Source organism: Leucoraja erinacea, unplaced genomic scaffold (assembly GCF_028641065.1).
Source record: "Leucoraja erinacea ecotype New England unplaced genomic scaffold, Leri_hhj_1 Leri_240S, whole genome shotgun sequence".
Taxonomy (NCBI): domain Eukaryota; kingdom Metazoa; phylum Chordata; class Chondrichthyes; order Rajiformes; family Rajidae; genus Leucoraja; species Leucoraja erinaceus.
The window spans coordinates 106,804-122,500 of NW_026576141.1; the positions used below are offsets into that span (position 1 = coordinate 106,804).

General features: G+C 58.1%; 2 protein-coding genes across 2 annotated transcripts; one reads left to right on the forward strand and one right to left on the reverse strand.

Moving 5' to 3' along the window:
* Positions 1–1,597: 1,597 nt before the first annotated feature.
* Positions 1,598–6,297, reverse strand: LOC129716468 (transmembrane protein 272-like). The gene is made up of 5 exons (XM_055666335.1): positions 5,635–6,297; positions 4,427–4,511; positions 3,305–3,355; positions 2,007–2,201; positions 1,598–1,812 (listed from the first exon to the last, which is right to left on the reverse strand). The coding sequence occupies exons 2-5, from the start codon at positions 4,500–4,502 to the stop codon at positions 1,607–1,609; spliced, it is 528 nt and encodes a 175-aa protein (XP_055522310.1). The 5' UTR covers positions 4,503–4,511; positions 5,635–6,297; the 3' UTR covers positions 1,598–1,606.
* LOC129716465 (uncharacterized protein DDB_G0271670-like) lies at positions 5,340–13,234 on the forward strand (the record flags this gene model as incomplete). Its single annotated transcript, XM_055666333.1, has 8 exons — positions 5,340–5,405; positions 8,114–8,604; positions 9,128–9,275; positions 9,522–9,550; positions 9,747–9,765; positions 11,362–11,445; positions 11,830–12,028; positions 13,170–13,234. Coding segments are annotated over 8 exons (1,101 nt in total), but the record flags the coding sequence as incomplete, so codon positions are not given.
* Between the last annotated feature and the right edge of the window lie 2,463 nt (positions 13,235–15,697).

A 15,697-nucleotide genomic window follows, 5' to 3' on the forward strand; every position in this document is an offset into this window, starting at 1 on the left:
GATTCAACCAGCTATTACTAAAGTAAGGTTCTACTTAAAACCAGTGACCGGACAGTTCATATACAGATTGTACCTTAATAATTTACAGGATTGGTGAGTTTTTCTTTTAAAACAAATATTCGGTGTTGATAGAACTGGAAAGGGTTTGTTTAACAAAACTGGTTGACGGAGTGCAAAATAAAGTGTCCGAATATGACCAGGGGGGAGAGGGAGAGGGGGGAGAGGGGGAGAGGGGGGAAGGGGGAGAGGGGGAAGAGGGGGGAGAGAGAGGAGAGGGGAGAGGGGGAGAGGGGGAGGGGGGAGAGGGGGAGGGAGGGGGAAGAGGGGGGGAGAGGAGGAGGGGGGAGAGGGGGAAGAGGGGGGAGAGAGGGGGAGAGGGGGGAGAGGGGGGAGAGGGAGGGGGGAGAGGGGGGAGAGGGGGGGGGAGAGGGGGAGAGGGGGGGAGGGGAGGAGGGAGGGGGAGAGGGAGGGGGGAGGGGAGAAGGAGGAGGGGGGGAGAGGGGGGGGGGGAGGGAGGGAGAGGGAGGGAGAGAGAGAAGGGGGGGGAGAGAGGGGAGAGGGAGAGGGGAGTAGAGATAAAGAGACAAAGGCGACACGGAGGACAGGGGGAGGAGGAGAGGGAGAGAGGGGGAGAGGGGGGAGGGAGGAGGGGGAGAGGGGAGAGGGGGAGGGAGAGGGAGGAGGGGGAGGAGGGGGGGAGAGGGGGGAGGGGGGAGAGGGGAGGAGGGGGGGGGGGGAGAGGGGGAGGGTAAAGGGGAGGAGGGGGGGGGGGGAGGGGGGGGGGGGGGGGGGGGAGGGGGGGAGAGAGAGGGGGAGAGAGGGAGAGGGGGGGAGAGGGAGGGGGAGGGGGGGAGGGAGGGGGGGAGGGACAGAGGGGGGGGGGGGGGAGGGGGGGGGAGAGGGAGGAGGAGAGGGAGGAGAGGGGAGAGGAGGAGAGGGGAGTGGGGAGGAGAGGGGAGGGAGAGGGGAGCGAGGGGAGGAGAGGGAGGAGAGGGAGGAGAGGAGAGGGGAGAACGGGGACAGAAAGGGAGAGGGAGGCAGAGAGAGGAGAGAGGGAGAGGGAGAGGGAGAGGGAGGGAGGGAGGAGAGAAGGAGGGAGGGGGGAAGGGGGGGGGAGGGGGAGGAGAGGGGAGAGAGGGGGGAGAGAGGGGGAGAGGGGGAGGGGGAGGGGGGGAGAGGGGGGGGAGGGGAGGAGGAGGGGTGGAGAGGGGGAGGGGGAGAGGGAGAGGAGGGGGGAGAGGGGGAGAGGGGGAGGGGGGGGGGGAGAGGGGGGGAGAGGAGGGGGGGAGAGGGGGAGGGAGGGAGGGGGGGGGGAGAGGGGAGGGGGAGGGAGAAGGGGGAGAGGGGGAGGGGAGAGAGGGGAGGAGAGGGGGGGAGAGGGAGGAGGGGGGAGAGGGGAGGAGGGAGGGGGGGGAGGGGGGAGAGGGGGGGAGAGGGGGGAGAGGGGGGAGAGGGGGAGAGGGGAGAGGGGAGAGGGGGGAGAGAGAGGGGGAGAGGGGGAGAGGGGGAGAGGGGGGGGGGGGGAGGGAAGGGGGAGGGGGAGAGAGAGAGGAGAGGGGGAGAGAGAGAGGGAGGGGGGGGGAGAGAGGGAGAGGGGGAGAGGGGACTATGTGCGACGTGACAGGAGGAAGCTCCCACCAAGAACACAGGCGCAGACCAAAGCGCATGAGCCCAGCACCAGGGTGACCCCCATCAGAATGTAAATGACGGTGGTGGTCCAGAAGGCAAAGAGGTACACCGTCTTGTCACAGTAGCTGATCGATGTCTTGTTGTTGTAATCGGGTGGGTAGATAGTGTAGATCCACACGTTCCCTGAAACACACAATGCGTCAACAGAGCTCGGAAACACCGAGTCCGCCCCGACCAGCAATCCCCGCACATTGACACTATCCTACACACACTACGGACATTTTTACATTTACCAAAGCCAATTAACCTACAAAACCCGCACGTCTTTGGAGTGTGGGAGGAAACCGAAGATCCCGGAGAAAAGCAAATATATTTACCACAGATGAACCAGATGACGGAGAAGATAGAGACCACACTCTTGAAAATGACGTCCAATTTGCAGGCAGAATCTTCATCATTCGAAGCGCATGATGCCATCGACAGCATCACGAAAAAGAGGGTGAAACATCCAGAGACGATGAGATAGATTGGAATGAGGTGCTGTATGGTGCAGGAGTCCAGATAGATGGTGCCTGGTGAATGAGAGAGGTGAAGTAAGTCACAAACGTGGACAAGTCAACATTTCCCCAACCCACACCACGCATCCACGCTCTCCACAGATGCTGCCTGACTTTCAGCCTTTATTATTGTTATGTGCTATCCAGTCAGCAGAAAGACTATACATGATTATGATGAAGATAGACAGCCTTCTGCCATCTGATCTGCTGAGTTACTCCAGCAATTTGTGTCTATCTTCGGTTTTGCCATCATCTGCAATTCCTTCCTACACATACATGCTGTACATGAGCCGTCCACAGTGTACAGATACAGGATAAAGGGAATAACGTTTAGTGCAAGGTAAAGTAAAGTCCAATAAAGATAGTCCGAGGGGTCTCCAAAACGTGGAAGATGGGAGGTAGGGACAAAAATGCTCCAAAGAGAGAAACTCAGCAGGGGGCAGCAGCATCTATGGAGAATAGGCAATGTTGGAGAAACTCAGCGGGGGTGCAGAAAGGATCAGTATGGTAGCGAGAGGGAATAGGCATCTGATCCGCTGGAGTTGGCCATTCATCTGCAATTCTTCCTACACAGACATGCGGTACATGAGTTCAGCACAGGGAAGAAACAGATCCAGGAATCCGGAGGTGTGTGTAGTGCAAGGTAAAGTCCACAGATGGTGAGGGGTCTCCAATGAGGATGGGAGGGTGGGACAAAAATGTTGGTGAGAGGACGGTTCAGAGACTGGTCCATCTATGGAATGAAGCTGGCCTTGCCGAAAACCCTTCTTCAGGCAGTGTGTGAGGGTAGGGACTTCTGTACCTCGGTTGCCCAGCCGGGAGAGGGGTATAAGGACATGTTGGGGGGGTGAGACTGTTGGGGGGGTGATTATGATTATGTTGCTGGCCTTGCCGAGGCAGCGTGAGGTGTAGATGGAGGCGTGTGGGACTATTGTAGCTGGGACATGTTGGTCAGTGTGGGCAAGTTGGGCTGAAGGGCCCGTTTCCCTCGATATAATGAATGGGCTGCCTGATGCTGGGTGTTTCTATCACATAAAAAAGAAAAGTTGTCACCTCATTAAACTTCCCCTAAAACAATGTTCTAATTCGTGTTAAAACAAAACCAATGAAGGTCTCACCAATGGTAATGGAAGCGATGGCCAAGAGAGAGGACAGCACCTTCATGCAGCCTGCAAAAGGAATCGCAACAATGAGTTCAGAGAAACAGCATGAAACAGGCTCTTCGGCCCACTGAGCCCGCCCTGACCATCGATCACACTAGTTCCATATTATTCCCACTTCCTCATCCACTCCCTGCACACAAGGTGGCAATTTACACAGGGCCGATTAACCTACAAACCTGCACGTCTTTGGGATACAACTAATTCATAGTTTGAAAGCAGTATTTTCTTACATATAAGAATCAAAGCTGGAAAATACAGAAGAAATGAAGGTGTACATGTACACTGCTTCCCAGCAATGTTTATGCAGTGTGACCTTTGACCTGGGCATGTGTAGTCAGAATACCGAACTTGTTTATTCACCGGAACTTTGAATGGGAGGGAATATTATAAAAACATACACATTTCTTAAGGGATTGGACAGGCTACCTGCAGGAAAAATGTTCCTGATGTTGGGGGGGTCCAGAACCAGGGGTCACAGTCGAAGAATAAGGGGTTGGCCATTTAGGACAGAGATGACGAAAAACGTTTTCAGCCAGAGAGATGTGAATCTGTGGAATTCTCTGCCACAAAAGGCAGTGGAGGCCAATTGACAGGATGTATTCAAGAGAGAGTTAGATTTAGCTCTTAGGGCTATCGGAATCAAAGGATAGCCTTTGATTCGTGATATTTATTTAGTTGTTTATCTTTATTATTTTACCGTGTATGTATCGTTAGCTTTTAGAAATGTTTGAATGCTGCACTGACTGGCTGACATTTTAAATTTCGTTGTACATGGTCCATGTTACAATGACAATAAAGAAACTATTCTATATATTCGATATGGGGAGAAAGCAGGAAACAGGTACTGATTTTGGATGATCAGCCATGATCATATTGAATGGCGGTGCTGGAAGAAGGGCCGAATGGCCTCTTTTAGAAGTATCTGAAGTCAAACTGAATGCCTGACCCACCGAGTTCCTCCTGCAGTTAGTTGAATGCACAAGATTCCATCGCCTGGTTCATCTACAGGTTGAATCCTGGGCCATTGCCTCTGTAACCCATTGATGCTCTAGGGCAGAGAGGTAGAGTTCCTGATACCTGTGGCAGCCGGTGAGACTGTAGGTTCCTCGATGGTCTGCAGCAGTGGCGTGTAGAAACTTCTCTCCGATTCCATAGTCACCCTCTCTTCCCATGCAGCGAGACAGGACAGGGAGGAAAGAGTTGGCACGTTAAACTCACAACAACCAATGCCAGATAGACTCAAAGTGCTGGAGAAACTCAGCGGGACAGGCAGCATCTCTGGAGCGAAGGAATGGGTGACGTTTTGGGTCAAGACCCTTCTTCAGACTGATGACAGGGGAGAGGGAGGTGCGTAGATAAGGAAGTGTAAGGTGTGTAAACAGGACAAAGGGAATGGTGATCACTGCCTATGTAGAATGGATCATTGTTAGTTGGGATAAGAGAACAACAAAGCAGAGATCGAAGGTCGACAAAAATGCTGGAGTAACTCAGCGGGATAGGCAGCATCTCTGGAGCGAAGGAATGGGTGACGTTTTGGGTCGAGACCCTTCTTCAAAAGAAAGAACTGCAGATATTGGAAACAGAGATAGAATGTAGTCAGAGACAGTAATACTGGTTGGAGAACTGGGAAGGGGGAAGGGAAGAGGGAAAGCAAGGGCTACTTGAAGTTAGAGAAGTCAATGCTCAAAGATGTTGTCTCCCCTATATTTTGTCTTTTCTGGTCCAAAATATTTAACAAAAGTAGAACACAATTGGTGGAAACAAACATTGAAAACTCTGTGTCACAAAACTCATTATAATTTAAACAAAAACATTTGCTGATTGAGTTTTAACCAGATTAGCGAGAGGAGTCAGAGTGCAGATTAAACCAACGCATTTCAAGTGTTTTTAAAACAACGTTACGGCCCAGAGCCGAGAGAGACAGACAGACAGAGGCAGAGAGGGGCAGAGAGAGGCAGACGGAGAGAGAGACAGAGGACAGAGAGAGAGAGACAGAAAGAGAAACAGAAAGAGAGACAGAAGGGAGAGAGAGAGAGAGGCAGAGGCAGAGAAAGAGAAAGAGAGAGAGTGAGAGACAGAGAGAGAGAGAGAGAGAGAGGGACAGAAGAGAGACACAGAGAGAGGGAGAGAGAGGCAGAGAGAGAGACAGAGACAGAAGGAGAGACAGAGAGAGAGAGAGAGAGAGAGAGAGAGAGACAGAAAGAGAAACAGAAAGATAGAGAGAGAGGCAGAAAGAGAGATAGAGAGAGAGGCAGAGAGAGAGACAGAGTATAACAGTAACTCACCACTGCTTGCAGCGTACTTAATACGTGCTCTGCCAATGTATGTATGGGCCGGAGAGATGGTGAGTTAGTGTAGCTCTGGATAACGGGCTGAGCAGAGCTTGTGTTCCACCACAGTTACTCAAACAGCAGAGCAGCAATAAACCGTTTCACCCTCAACTAAACTTCCTTCATCCGCCCTGACCACCGCCACTGGCTCGTCATTATCTGCACAGATCAGTGTAAGGGAGCGACCCTCAATCGCACAATCCCCAACAGTCATACAACGCACAAACAGGCCCTTCGGCCCGCGACGCCCATGTTAGCCCATGAACAGTATGCGTACAAACAATTACAGGACTTGATCTTGCACCAACATGATTCCACCTTATGTGTGGGATGGAACAGCAGAAGCTAGTTTAAACCGGAGACAGACACAAAATGCTGGAGTAACTCAGTGGGACAGGCAGCATCTTTGGAGAGAAGGAATGCGTGACGTTTCGTGTCGAGACCCTTCTTCAGACCAGAAACATCATCCATTCCTTCTCCCCAGAGATGCTGCCTGTCCCGCTGAGTTACTCCAGCGTTTAGTCTCTATCATTGGCTTAAACCAGCATCTGCAGTTCATTCCTACTTTATTTAACAGCATACTTACTAATAACTGCCTTGCACTAAACGTTATTCCCTGTACACTGTACACTGTGGACGGCTCGATTGTAATCATGCATGCTTACTTTCATAGACTGATGAACAAGGACCCCCAGATCCCGTTGCACTTCCCCTTTTCCCAACTTGACGCCATTTAGATAGTAATCTGCCTTCCTGTTTTTGCTACCAAAGTGGATAACCTCACATTTCTCCACATTAAACTCCACCTGCCATGCATCTGCCCACTCCCCCAACCTGTCCAAGTCACCCTGCATTCTCATAGCATCCTCCTCACAGTTCACACTGCCACCCAGATTTGTGTCATCTGCAAATTTGCTAATGTTACTTTGAATCCCTTCATCCAAATCATTGATGTATATTGTAAATAGCTGCGGTCCCAGCACCGAGCCTTGCGTTGCCCCACTAGTCACTGCCTGCCATTCTGAAAGGGACCCGTTAATCCCTACTCATTGTTTCCTGTCTGCCAACCACTTCTCTATCCATGTCAGCACTCTACCCCCAATACCATGTGCCATAATTTTGCCCACTAATCTCCTATGTGGAACCTTATCAAATGCTTTCTGAAAGTCCAGGTACACTACATCCGCCGGCTCTCCCTTGTCCATTTTCCTAGTTACATCTTCAAAAAATTCCAGAAGAATAGTCAAGCATGATTTCCCCTTCGTAAATCCATGCTGACTCGGACCGATCCTGTTACTGCTATCCAAATGTGCGGCTATCTCATCTTTTATAACTGACTCCAGCATCTTCCCCACCACCGATGTCAGGCTAACTGGTCTATAATTCCGTTTTCTCTCTCCAGCCTTTCTTAAAAAGTGGGATAACATTAGCTACCCTCCAATCCACAGGAACTGATCCTGAGTCTATAGAACATTGGAAAATTATCACCAATGCATCCACGATTTCTAGAGCCACTTCCTTAAGCACCCTGGGATGCAGACCATCAGGCCCTGGGGATTTATCAGCCTTCAGTCCCATCAGTCTATCCAACATTTCCTGCCTAATGTGGATTTCCTTCAGTTCCTCCGTCACCCCAGATCCTCTGGCCACTACTATATCAGGAAGTAGGGTGGATTAAATGAGAAATTTGTTGATAATTCACCCAAACGCACTTACATCCCTTGTTCACCAGGCTCTTCACATTGAGCCACAGTTGTGCGGGCCGGCTTCCGCTTGGCATGCACCTGTTTGTCCACATTGCAGGACCCAGAAGCTCATCCTCACTCGAGATAGTGCACGAGGATTTCCCCTTGATAAACTGAAAGAAAGTAAATGTGTATCAGAAATGTTCAAGACCATCAGGTCGTAGCAAGCAAGGTGACCACCACATTTTCATTGTTACATATTGTTTTAACTATTCACCTTCTCCCCGGTTCTCCCTCCTCTCCACTCAAACTATGTGGTTCTACACGAACTCCCATTTCTCCACTATCCATTGCTCTCTGTCAGTCAGTGGCTTACTGGCAGAGCCAGGCCTTCAGACTGTAGACAGTCTCCCGAACCGTGTCCGCTGGCTCTTGAGCCATTGACACTGTTGGTCATCTGTGAAAACATAGAATGAATGAAGATCAGTGTTGAACAAATTGTAATCTTAATTGGAACTGCAATTACAACCACAGAAATGCAGACAAACTACAAAGTATGTACTTACAAGTGCAGCCAGAGAACTCCTTCACCTTGCTCTCAAGCAGCGCGTTGTAAAGATCCGTGCTCCTGAAATTCCAGTGTCCTTTGTAGTACATCTCTGGGTGAGCCTGATACCAATCTGCCAGGCCCCCCTCTTGTTCCCTGGTAAAATCGTATGACTCTGTGACCTTCTTCTTTGCTAGCCTAGCTGAGGCATCAGTGTCCTGAGACAAATCCGAGTCTGATTCTGCAGCAGCAGCTGAAGCAGGGGATGGGGCAGAGAGCGGGAAGCAGGAGCAGGAGCAGGAAGCAGAGAAGCAGCAGCAGCAGGCAGGAGAGAGCAAGCAGAAGCAGCAGGGGGCAGCAGCAGGGGCAGAGCAGAGAGGCAGGAGGGCAGAGCAGCAGAGCAGGGGCAGGGGCAGGGGCAGCAGCAGGGCAGGGCAGCAAGAGGGCAGGGCAGGGGGAGCAGCAGGGCAGCAAGCAGCAAGCAGGCAGGAGAGGGCAGAGGGCAGCAGGGCAGGGCAGCAGCAGGAGCAGAGAGGGGCAGCAGCAGGGCAGGAGCAGGCAGCAGCAGCAGCAGGCAGAGAGCAGCAGAGCAGGGGCAGCAGCAGAGCAGAGCAGGGGCAGAGCAAGCAGGGCAGCAGAGCAGGGCAGGGAGCAGGAGCAGAGCAGGCAGGGCAGCAGCAGAGGCAGAGCAGAGCAGAGCAGAGCAGCAGCAGGCAGCAGGGCAGGAGCAGAGCAGCCAGGGCAGCAGCAGAGGCAGGAGCAGCAGGGAGCAGGGGAGGGCCAGAGCAGCAGCAGAGCAGGGCAGCAGCAGCAGCAGCAGCAGGGGCAGAGGCAGGGGCAGCAGCAGCAGGCAGGAGAGCAGGGCAGAGCAGAGCAGAGGAGCCAGAGCAGCAGCAGAGAGAGGCAGCAGGGCAGCAGGGGCAGAGCAGGAGCAGGCAGGGGCAGGGCAGAGGCAGCAGCAGGCAGAGCAGGGAGAGAGCAGAGGGAGCAGCAGCAGAAGAGCAGAGCAGCAGCAAGGGGCAGAGAGCAGAGGCAGCAGCAGCAGCAGGCAGAGCAGAGCAGCAGCAGAGGCAGCAGAGGCAGGGGCAGAGAGCAGCAGCAGGGCAGCAGCAGCAGGGCAGGGAGAGAGCAGGCAGGCAGAGAGGGCAGAGAGCAGCAGAGGCAGAGCAGCAGAGCAGCAGCAGCAGCAGCAGCAGCAGCAGCAGAGCAGCAGCAGCAGCATCAGCAGCAGCAGCAGCAGCAGCAGCAGCAGCAGCAGCAGCTGCAGCAGCAGCAGCAGCAGCAGCAGCAGCAGCAGCAGCAGCAGCAGCAGCAGCAGCAGCAGCAGCAGCAGCAGCAGAAGCAGCAGCAGCAGCAGCAGCAGCAGCAGCAGGAGCAGAGCAGAGGCAGCAGAGCAGCAGGCAGCAGGCAGAGAGCAGCAGCAGAGAGCAGCAGCAGAGCAGCAGGCAGCAGCAGCAGGCAGCAGGAGCATGAGCAGCAGCAGCAGCAGGCAGCAGCAGCAGCAGGGAGCAGGCAGCAGCAGCAGCAGCAGAGAGCAGCAGCAGAGCAGCAAGAGCAGCAGCAGGCAGCAGAGCAGCAGAGCAGCAGCAAGCAGGCAGGGCAGCAGGCAGGGCAGCAGCAGCAGCAGAGCAGGGCAGCAGCAGAGCAGGCAGCAGCAGGAGCAGGGCAGCAGCAGCAGCAGAGCAGCAGCAGCAGGCAGGCAGGGGGGCAGAGCAGGGCAGCAGGCAGCAGCAGGAGCAGCAGAGAAGAGCAGCAGCAGGAGCAGCAGGAGCAGAGCAGGCAGGGCAGCAGCCCAGAGAGCAGCAGGGCAGGAGCAGAGCAGGAGCAGCCAGCAGCAGCAGAGAGCAGGCAGGCAGCAGAGCAGCAGAGAGCAGAGCAGCAGGCAGAGCAGCAGGCAGCAGCAGGCAGGGGAGCAGGGGCAGAGCAGGGCAGCAGAGGCAGCAGCAGCAGCAGAGCAGGCAGCAGCAGAGGCAGGCAGCAGCAGGGGCAGCAAGCAGAGCAGCAGGCAGCAGCAGCAGCAGCAGAAGGCAGCAGCAGCAGCAGCAGGAGCAGAGCAGCAGCAGCAGAGCAGGCAGCAGGCAGAGCAGGCAGGCAGCAGCAAGCAGGAGAGCAGCAGCAGCAGCAGAGCAGAGGGGAGAGAGCAGAGCAGCAGAGCAGGGGCAGGGGCAGAGCAGCAGAGCAGCAGCAGCAGGGGCAGGGGGCAGCAGCAGCAGCAGGCAGCAGCAGGGCAGAGCAGGGAGAGCAGCAGAGCAGGCAGCAGCAAGCAGCAGCAGCAGCAGCAGCAGGCAGCAGCAGCAGAAGAGAGAGGCAGCAGAGCAGCAGGCAGGGGCAGCAGCAGAGCAGCAGGGCAGAGCAGGGGCAGGGCAGCAGAGCAGAGCAGAGAGCAGCAGGCAGGCAGCAGCAGCAGCAGCAGCAGGCAGCAGGGCAAGCAGCAGCAGCAGAGCAGCAGCAGCAGAGCAGGGGCAGGGGCAGGGGCAGAGGGGAGGGGCAGGGCAGGCAGGGAGCAGCAGCAGCAGCAGCAGCAGCAGCAGCAGCAGCAGAGCAGAGCAGGGCAGGGGCAGAGCAGCAGCAGAGCAGGGCAGCAGGGCAGCAGCAGAGCAGGCAGGCAGGAGGCAGCAGCAGCAGCAGGCAGGAGAGCAGCAGCAGCAGGAGCAGGAGCAGCAGCAGGGGCAGGCCAGCAGGCAGGCAGCAAGGGCAGAGCAGGGCAGGCAGCAGGCAGGCAGCAAGCAGCAGCAGGGAGCAGGCAGCAGCAGGGCAGCAGCAGGGCAGAGCAGGAGGCAGCAGCAGCAGAGGCAGCAGGGAGCAAGGGCAGAGAGCAGCAGCAGAGCAGAGGCAGGCAGGGGCAGGCAGCAGCAGCAGCAGCAGCAGCAAGGCAGCAGAGCAGAGGCAGGCAGCAGCAGCAGAGCAGGAGCAGGCAGGAGCAGAGCAGGGGCAGCAGCAGGGGCAGCAGGGCAGCAGGCAGGGGCAGCAGAGCAGCAGGCAGCAGGCCCAGCAGGGCAGCAGCAGGGCAGGAGGGGAGAGAGAGCAGCAGCAGGGGCAGGGCAGGAGCAGGGCAGGCAGGGCAGGGGCAGGCAGCAGGCAGGGGCAGCAGCAGGAGCCAGAGCAGCAGCAGCAGGGAGCAGCAGCAGAGCAGGGCAGCAGCAGGCAGCAGCAGCAGAGCAGGCAGAGCAGGGCAGGAGCAGGGGCAGGGCAGCAGCAGCAGAGCAGAAGAGCAGCAGCAGGGGCAGAGCAGCAGCAGCAGCAGGCAGCAGGCAGAGCAGCAGCAGCAGGGCAGGGCAGCAGCAGCAGCAGCAGAGCAGCAGCAGCAGCCCAGGGCAGGGGCAGGGGCAGGGGCAGAGCAGCAGCAGAGCAGAGCAGCAAGCAGGCAGGGCAGGAGCAGCAGCAGCAGGCAGGGGCAGGGGCAGGCAGCAGCAGGGGAGAGCAGAGCAGCAGCAGGGGCAGAGCAGCAGGCAGCAAGCAGGCAGCAGCAGGCAGGGCAGCAGCAGCAGAGGGCAGCAGCAGAGCAGAGGCAGCAGCAGGGCAGGGCAGCAGGCAGCAAGCAGGGGCAGCAGAGCAGCAGCAGCAGGGCAGGGCAGGGGCAGAGCAGGAGCAGAGCAGGGGCAGGGGCAGGAGCAGGGCAGCAGCAGCAGCAGGCAGGGGCAGCAGCAGGGCAGGCAAGGGGGCAGGGGCAGGGCAGGGGCAGGGGCAGGGCAGGGGCAGGGGCAGCAGGGCAGGGCAGCAGCAGCAGCAGGCAGGGCAGCAGAGCAGCAGGCAGCAGCAGCAGGCAGGCAGGGGCAGCAGCAGGGGCAGCAGCAGCAGGCAGGAGGGGCAGGGCAGGCAGGCAGCAGCAGGGGCAGAGCAGGCAGAGCAGGGCAGGCAGGCAGCAGCAGCAGGCAGAGCAGGCAGCAGCAGGGCAGCAGCAGGAGGAGCAGGCAGCAGCAGCAGCAGCAGCAGAGCAGCAGGGCAGAGAAGAGCAGGGGCAGAGCAGAGGCAAGCAGCAGGAGCAGCAGAGAGCAGCAGGGCAGCAGGCAGGGGCAGGGCAGCAGCAGGAGAGCAGGGGCAGGGCAGCAGAGGGGCAGAGGCAGCAGCAGCAGCAGGGGGGCAGAAAGAGGGCAGGGGCAGCAGCAGCAGCAGCAGGGCAGCAGGCAGCAGCAGCAGGGCAGAGCAGCAGGGGCAGGGCAGGCAGCAGCAGCAGGCAGGCAGCAGGGGCAGGGCAGCAGAGCAGGCAGGGGCAGGAGCAGGCAGGGCAGGGGCAGCAGGCAGGGGAGCAGAGGCAGGCAGCCCAGGCAGAGGAGGGGCAGGGCAGCAGCAGCAGGCAGAGAGCAGCAGAGCAGGCAGAGCAGGCAAGCAGAGGCAGGCAGGGGAGGGGCAGGCAGCAGGGGCAGGGGCAGGGCAGAGCAGAGCAGGGCAGGGGCAGCAGAGGCAGCAGGGGCAGAGCAGCAGGGGCAGGGGCAGGAGAGCAGCAGGGCAGGGCAGGGGCAGGGGCAGGGGCAGGGGCAGCAGCAGCAGGAAGAGCAGCAGGCAGCAGGGCAGGGCAGCAGCAGCAGAGGCAGGGCAGGGCAGGAGCAGGCCAGGCAGCAGGCAAGGGGCAGGGCAGCAGGCAGCAGGGGGGCAGGGGGCAGGGGCAGGGGAGCAGCAGGCAGGGCAGGGCAGAGAGGGAGGGGCAGGGGCAGGGGCAGGGGCAGCAGCAGCAGGCAGGGGCAGGGGCAGGGGCAGGGGCAGGGGCAGGGGCAGGGGCAGGGGCAGGGGCAGGCAGCAGGGCAGCAGGAGCAGGGGCAGGGGCAGGGGCAGGAACTAGGGCAGGGGCAGGAGCAGGAACTGAAGCAAGAACTAGGGCAGGAGCAGGAACTAGGAGCAGGGGCAGGGGCAGGGGCAGGGGCAGGGGCAGGAGCAGGAGCAGGAACAGGGGCAGGGGCAGGGGCAGGAGCAGGAGCAGGGGCAGGAGCAGGAGCAGGGCAAGAAGCAGGGCAGGGGCAGGCAGGGCAGGGGCAGGGGCAGGGGCAGGAGCAGGAGGGCAGGGGCAGGGCAGCAGGGGAGCAGGCAGCAGGGGGCAGGAGCAGGGGGCAGCAGCAGCCAGCAGCAGGGGCAGGGCAGGGCAGGGGCAGGAACTAGGGGCAGGGGCAGGGGCAGGGTCAGGAACTAGGGCAGGGGCAGGAGCAGCAGCGTGGCCAGAACAGTGGCGGAACCATCCAGGATCTGTACCAACTTTATCTTGTTCTGCTCCTGCATGGATTGCTTCTTTTGCGCTTTGCTCCTGATGTTCTTTGTTATTTTACGAGCCACCTGCGATGTGGATCGTGGGAAGAAATCGGCTCGGTGGCAAGGAACTGGGGGAGTGTGCTGAGCAAAGATGCTATAGCGGAGCATAGAATCTTTGGTGCTGAGGATGAATTGCGCGCATTTATATTGTTGACGCGAAAAAGGTGGGACGACTGAGTATGGGCGGCGCACGGTGACGTAATCACGCGTCACCACGCGCTACATGTACGATGTCAGGACATCAGCGTACGACCGCAATACACCCGCGTGCGTACGCGATACGTCACACCGGAGGCGAGCAAAGGTTTGCGTGCCCCTCCGCGCGACCGTCCCACGCCGCCCACACGCTGCCCGTGCATCTCAACGCGATGACAAGTCGCGTAAATGGCGGCTGAGTGGGACAGGCCCTTAACTCAGTGGGTCAGTGGGTCAGTAACTCAATGGGTCAGTGGGTCAGTAACTCAGTGGGTCAGTAACTCAATGGGTCAGTAACTCAATGGGTCAGTAACTCAATGGGTCAGTGGGTCAGTAACTCAATGGGTCAGTGGGTCAGTAACTCAGTGGGGGTCAGTGGGTCAGTAACTCAATGGGGGTCAGTGGGTCAGTAACTCAATGGGTCAGTAACTCAATGGGTCAGTAACTCAATGGGTCAGTGGGTCAGTAACTCAATGGGTCAGGGAGGCAGCATCTCTGCGCTGTATCTCCCAACTAAATTAAACTAAACTGAAGGTGTGTGATGAGAAGTGTTAGTTCCTTCCAATAAATAGCAAACATTCTTTCTGCCTCCATCGGCAAAACCCTTTTATTCTTCGAAACGCATAATAAAGAGGCTTGAAAATAAATATTTATATTGGGATCTGGGTGGAGTCGGAGATAGTTGGTGGCCGCTAGACCTATCACTGAGGTCTATCACTGAGAGAGAGAGAGACGGGGGAGCTGGTGGAATGGAATGGACGGGATCATCTTCTGTCTTCACACGCGGGAGATGTATTTGGGGAGAGAAGGGTCACGGTTTTTTCTCCTTGCCCATCGCGAGGCCCTTCTGGCCAGCGGGAGCTTTATCCAGCGAGCGGACGGGGGGCCGAGTGGTCGACTGCCGCACCCCCAGATTCCGCTTCTGCTCCGAGCCCTTCGACCCCTTCTGCAGCTCCTTGCCCCAACACCAGTCACAGGCGGTGACAACGAGCATGGACACGTAAGCGACGCTGGAAACGGTGATGGTCACCAGGGAGAAGAGGTAGAAGATTTTGTTGCAATATTCCGGTGATCCTTCATTGTCATAGTCTGGGGGGAAGATCTGGTAAGTCCAATAAACCCCTGGAAACAAACACAAGACCTTTGCTCAGTCTGCCTGCACCTGCCCCACCGATCTCCCGCTTGATAAACACTTTAACTCCCCCTCCCATTCCCACACTGACCAAGAGTTGGTCTGGACATTTTCGGCACAGACACTGTGGGCCGAAGGACCTGTTCCTGTGCTGTTCTGTCTGAAGAAGGGTCTCGACCCGAAACGTCACCCATTCCTTCTCCAGAGATGCTGCATGTCCCGCTGAGTTACTCCAGCATTTTGTGTCTATCTTCGGTTTAAACCAGCATCTGCAGTTCCTTCCTACACTGTACTGTCTTGTCCCTTCGGCCCAGCATGTCCATGCTAACCAACAAGTAAACTCATCCATGTATTAGACCTTGATGCCTTGCCCCCTTGTCCCTCCCCTCTGCCCCGACCCCCCCCCCCGCCCCTGACACCTCCTTGACCCTAACACCCCATTTGCACGCACCCCCCCCTCAGTTTACTCCCCACCACCCCCCCTCCTACTCCCATCTCCTCATCCACAACTCCTCCCATCCCCTTCCACCAACCCCTCCCCCTTACCCCCCTCCCCCTCAGGTGAGCTGCCTCACCTGCCCACCTCCCCTCCCCTCCCCCAGGTGAACTGCCTCACCTGCCACCTCCCCCCCCCCAGGTGAGCTGCCTCACCTGCCACCTCCCCCCCTCCCCCAGGTGAGCTGCCTCACCTGCCACCCCCCCCCCCCCCAGGTGAGCTGCCTCACCTGCCACCTCCCCCCCTCCCCCAGGTGAACTGCCTCACCTGCCACATGCCCTCCCCCAGGTGAGCTGCCTCACCTGCCACCCCTCCCCCAGGTGAGCTGCCTCACCTGCCACATGCCCTCCCCCAGGTGAACTGCCTCACCTGCCACCTCCCCCCCTCCCCCAGGTGAACTGCCTCACCTGCCACATGCCCTCCCCCAGGTGAGCTGCCTGCCACCCTGCCACCTCCCCTCCCCCAGGTGAAACTGCCTCACCTGCCACCTCCCCTCCCCTCCCCCCAGGTGAGCTGCCTCACCTGCCACCAGCCCCCGGTGAACTGCCTCACCTGCCACCTGCCACCTCCCCCACCAGGTGAGCTGCCTCACCTGCCACCTGCCATCTCCCCTCCCCCAGGTGAGCTGCCTCACCTGCCACCTCCCCTCCCCTCCCCCAGGTGAGCTGCCTCCCCTGCCACCTGCCCCCCCCCCTCCCCCAGGTGAGGCCCCTCACCTGCCACCC

Bases quoted from the DNA above. Each gene is read 5' to 3' on its own strand.
- LOC129716468 (XM_055666335.1), bottom strand. From the start codon at position 4,502: ATGGAATCGGAGAGAAGTTTCTACACGCCACTGCTGCAGACCATCGAG. The intron at 3,356-4,426 runs GTATCAGGAACT...TTCCTTTTGCAG, and splicing joins AGTCTCACCGGCTGCCACAG to GCTGCATGAAGGTGCTGTCC. The intron at 2,202-3,304 runs GTGAGACCTTCA...CTCATTCACCAG, and splicing joins CATCGCTTCCATTACCATTG to GCACCATCTATCTGGACTCC.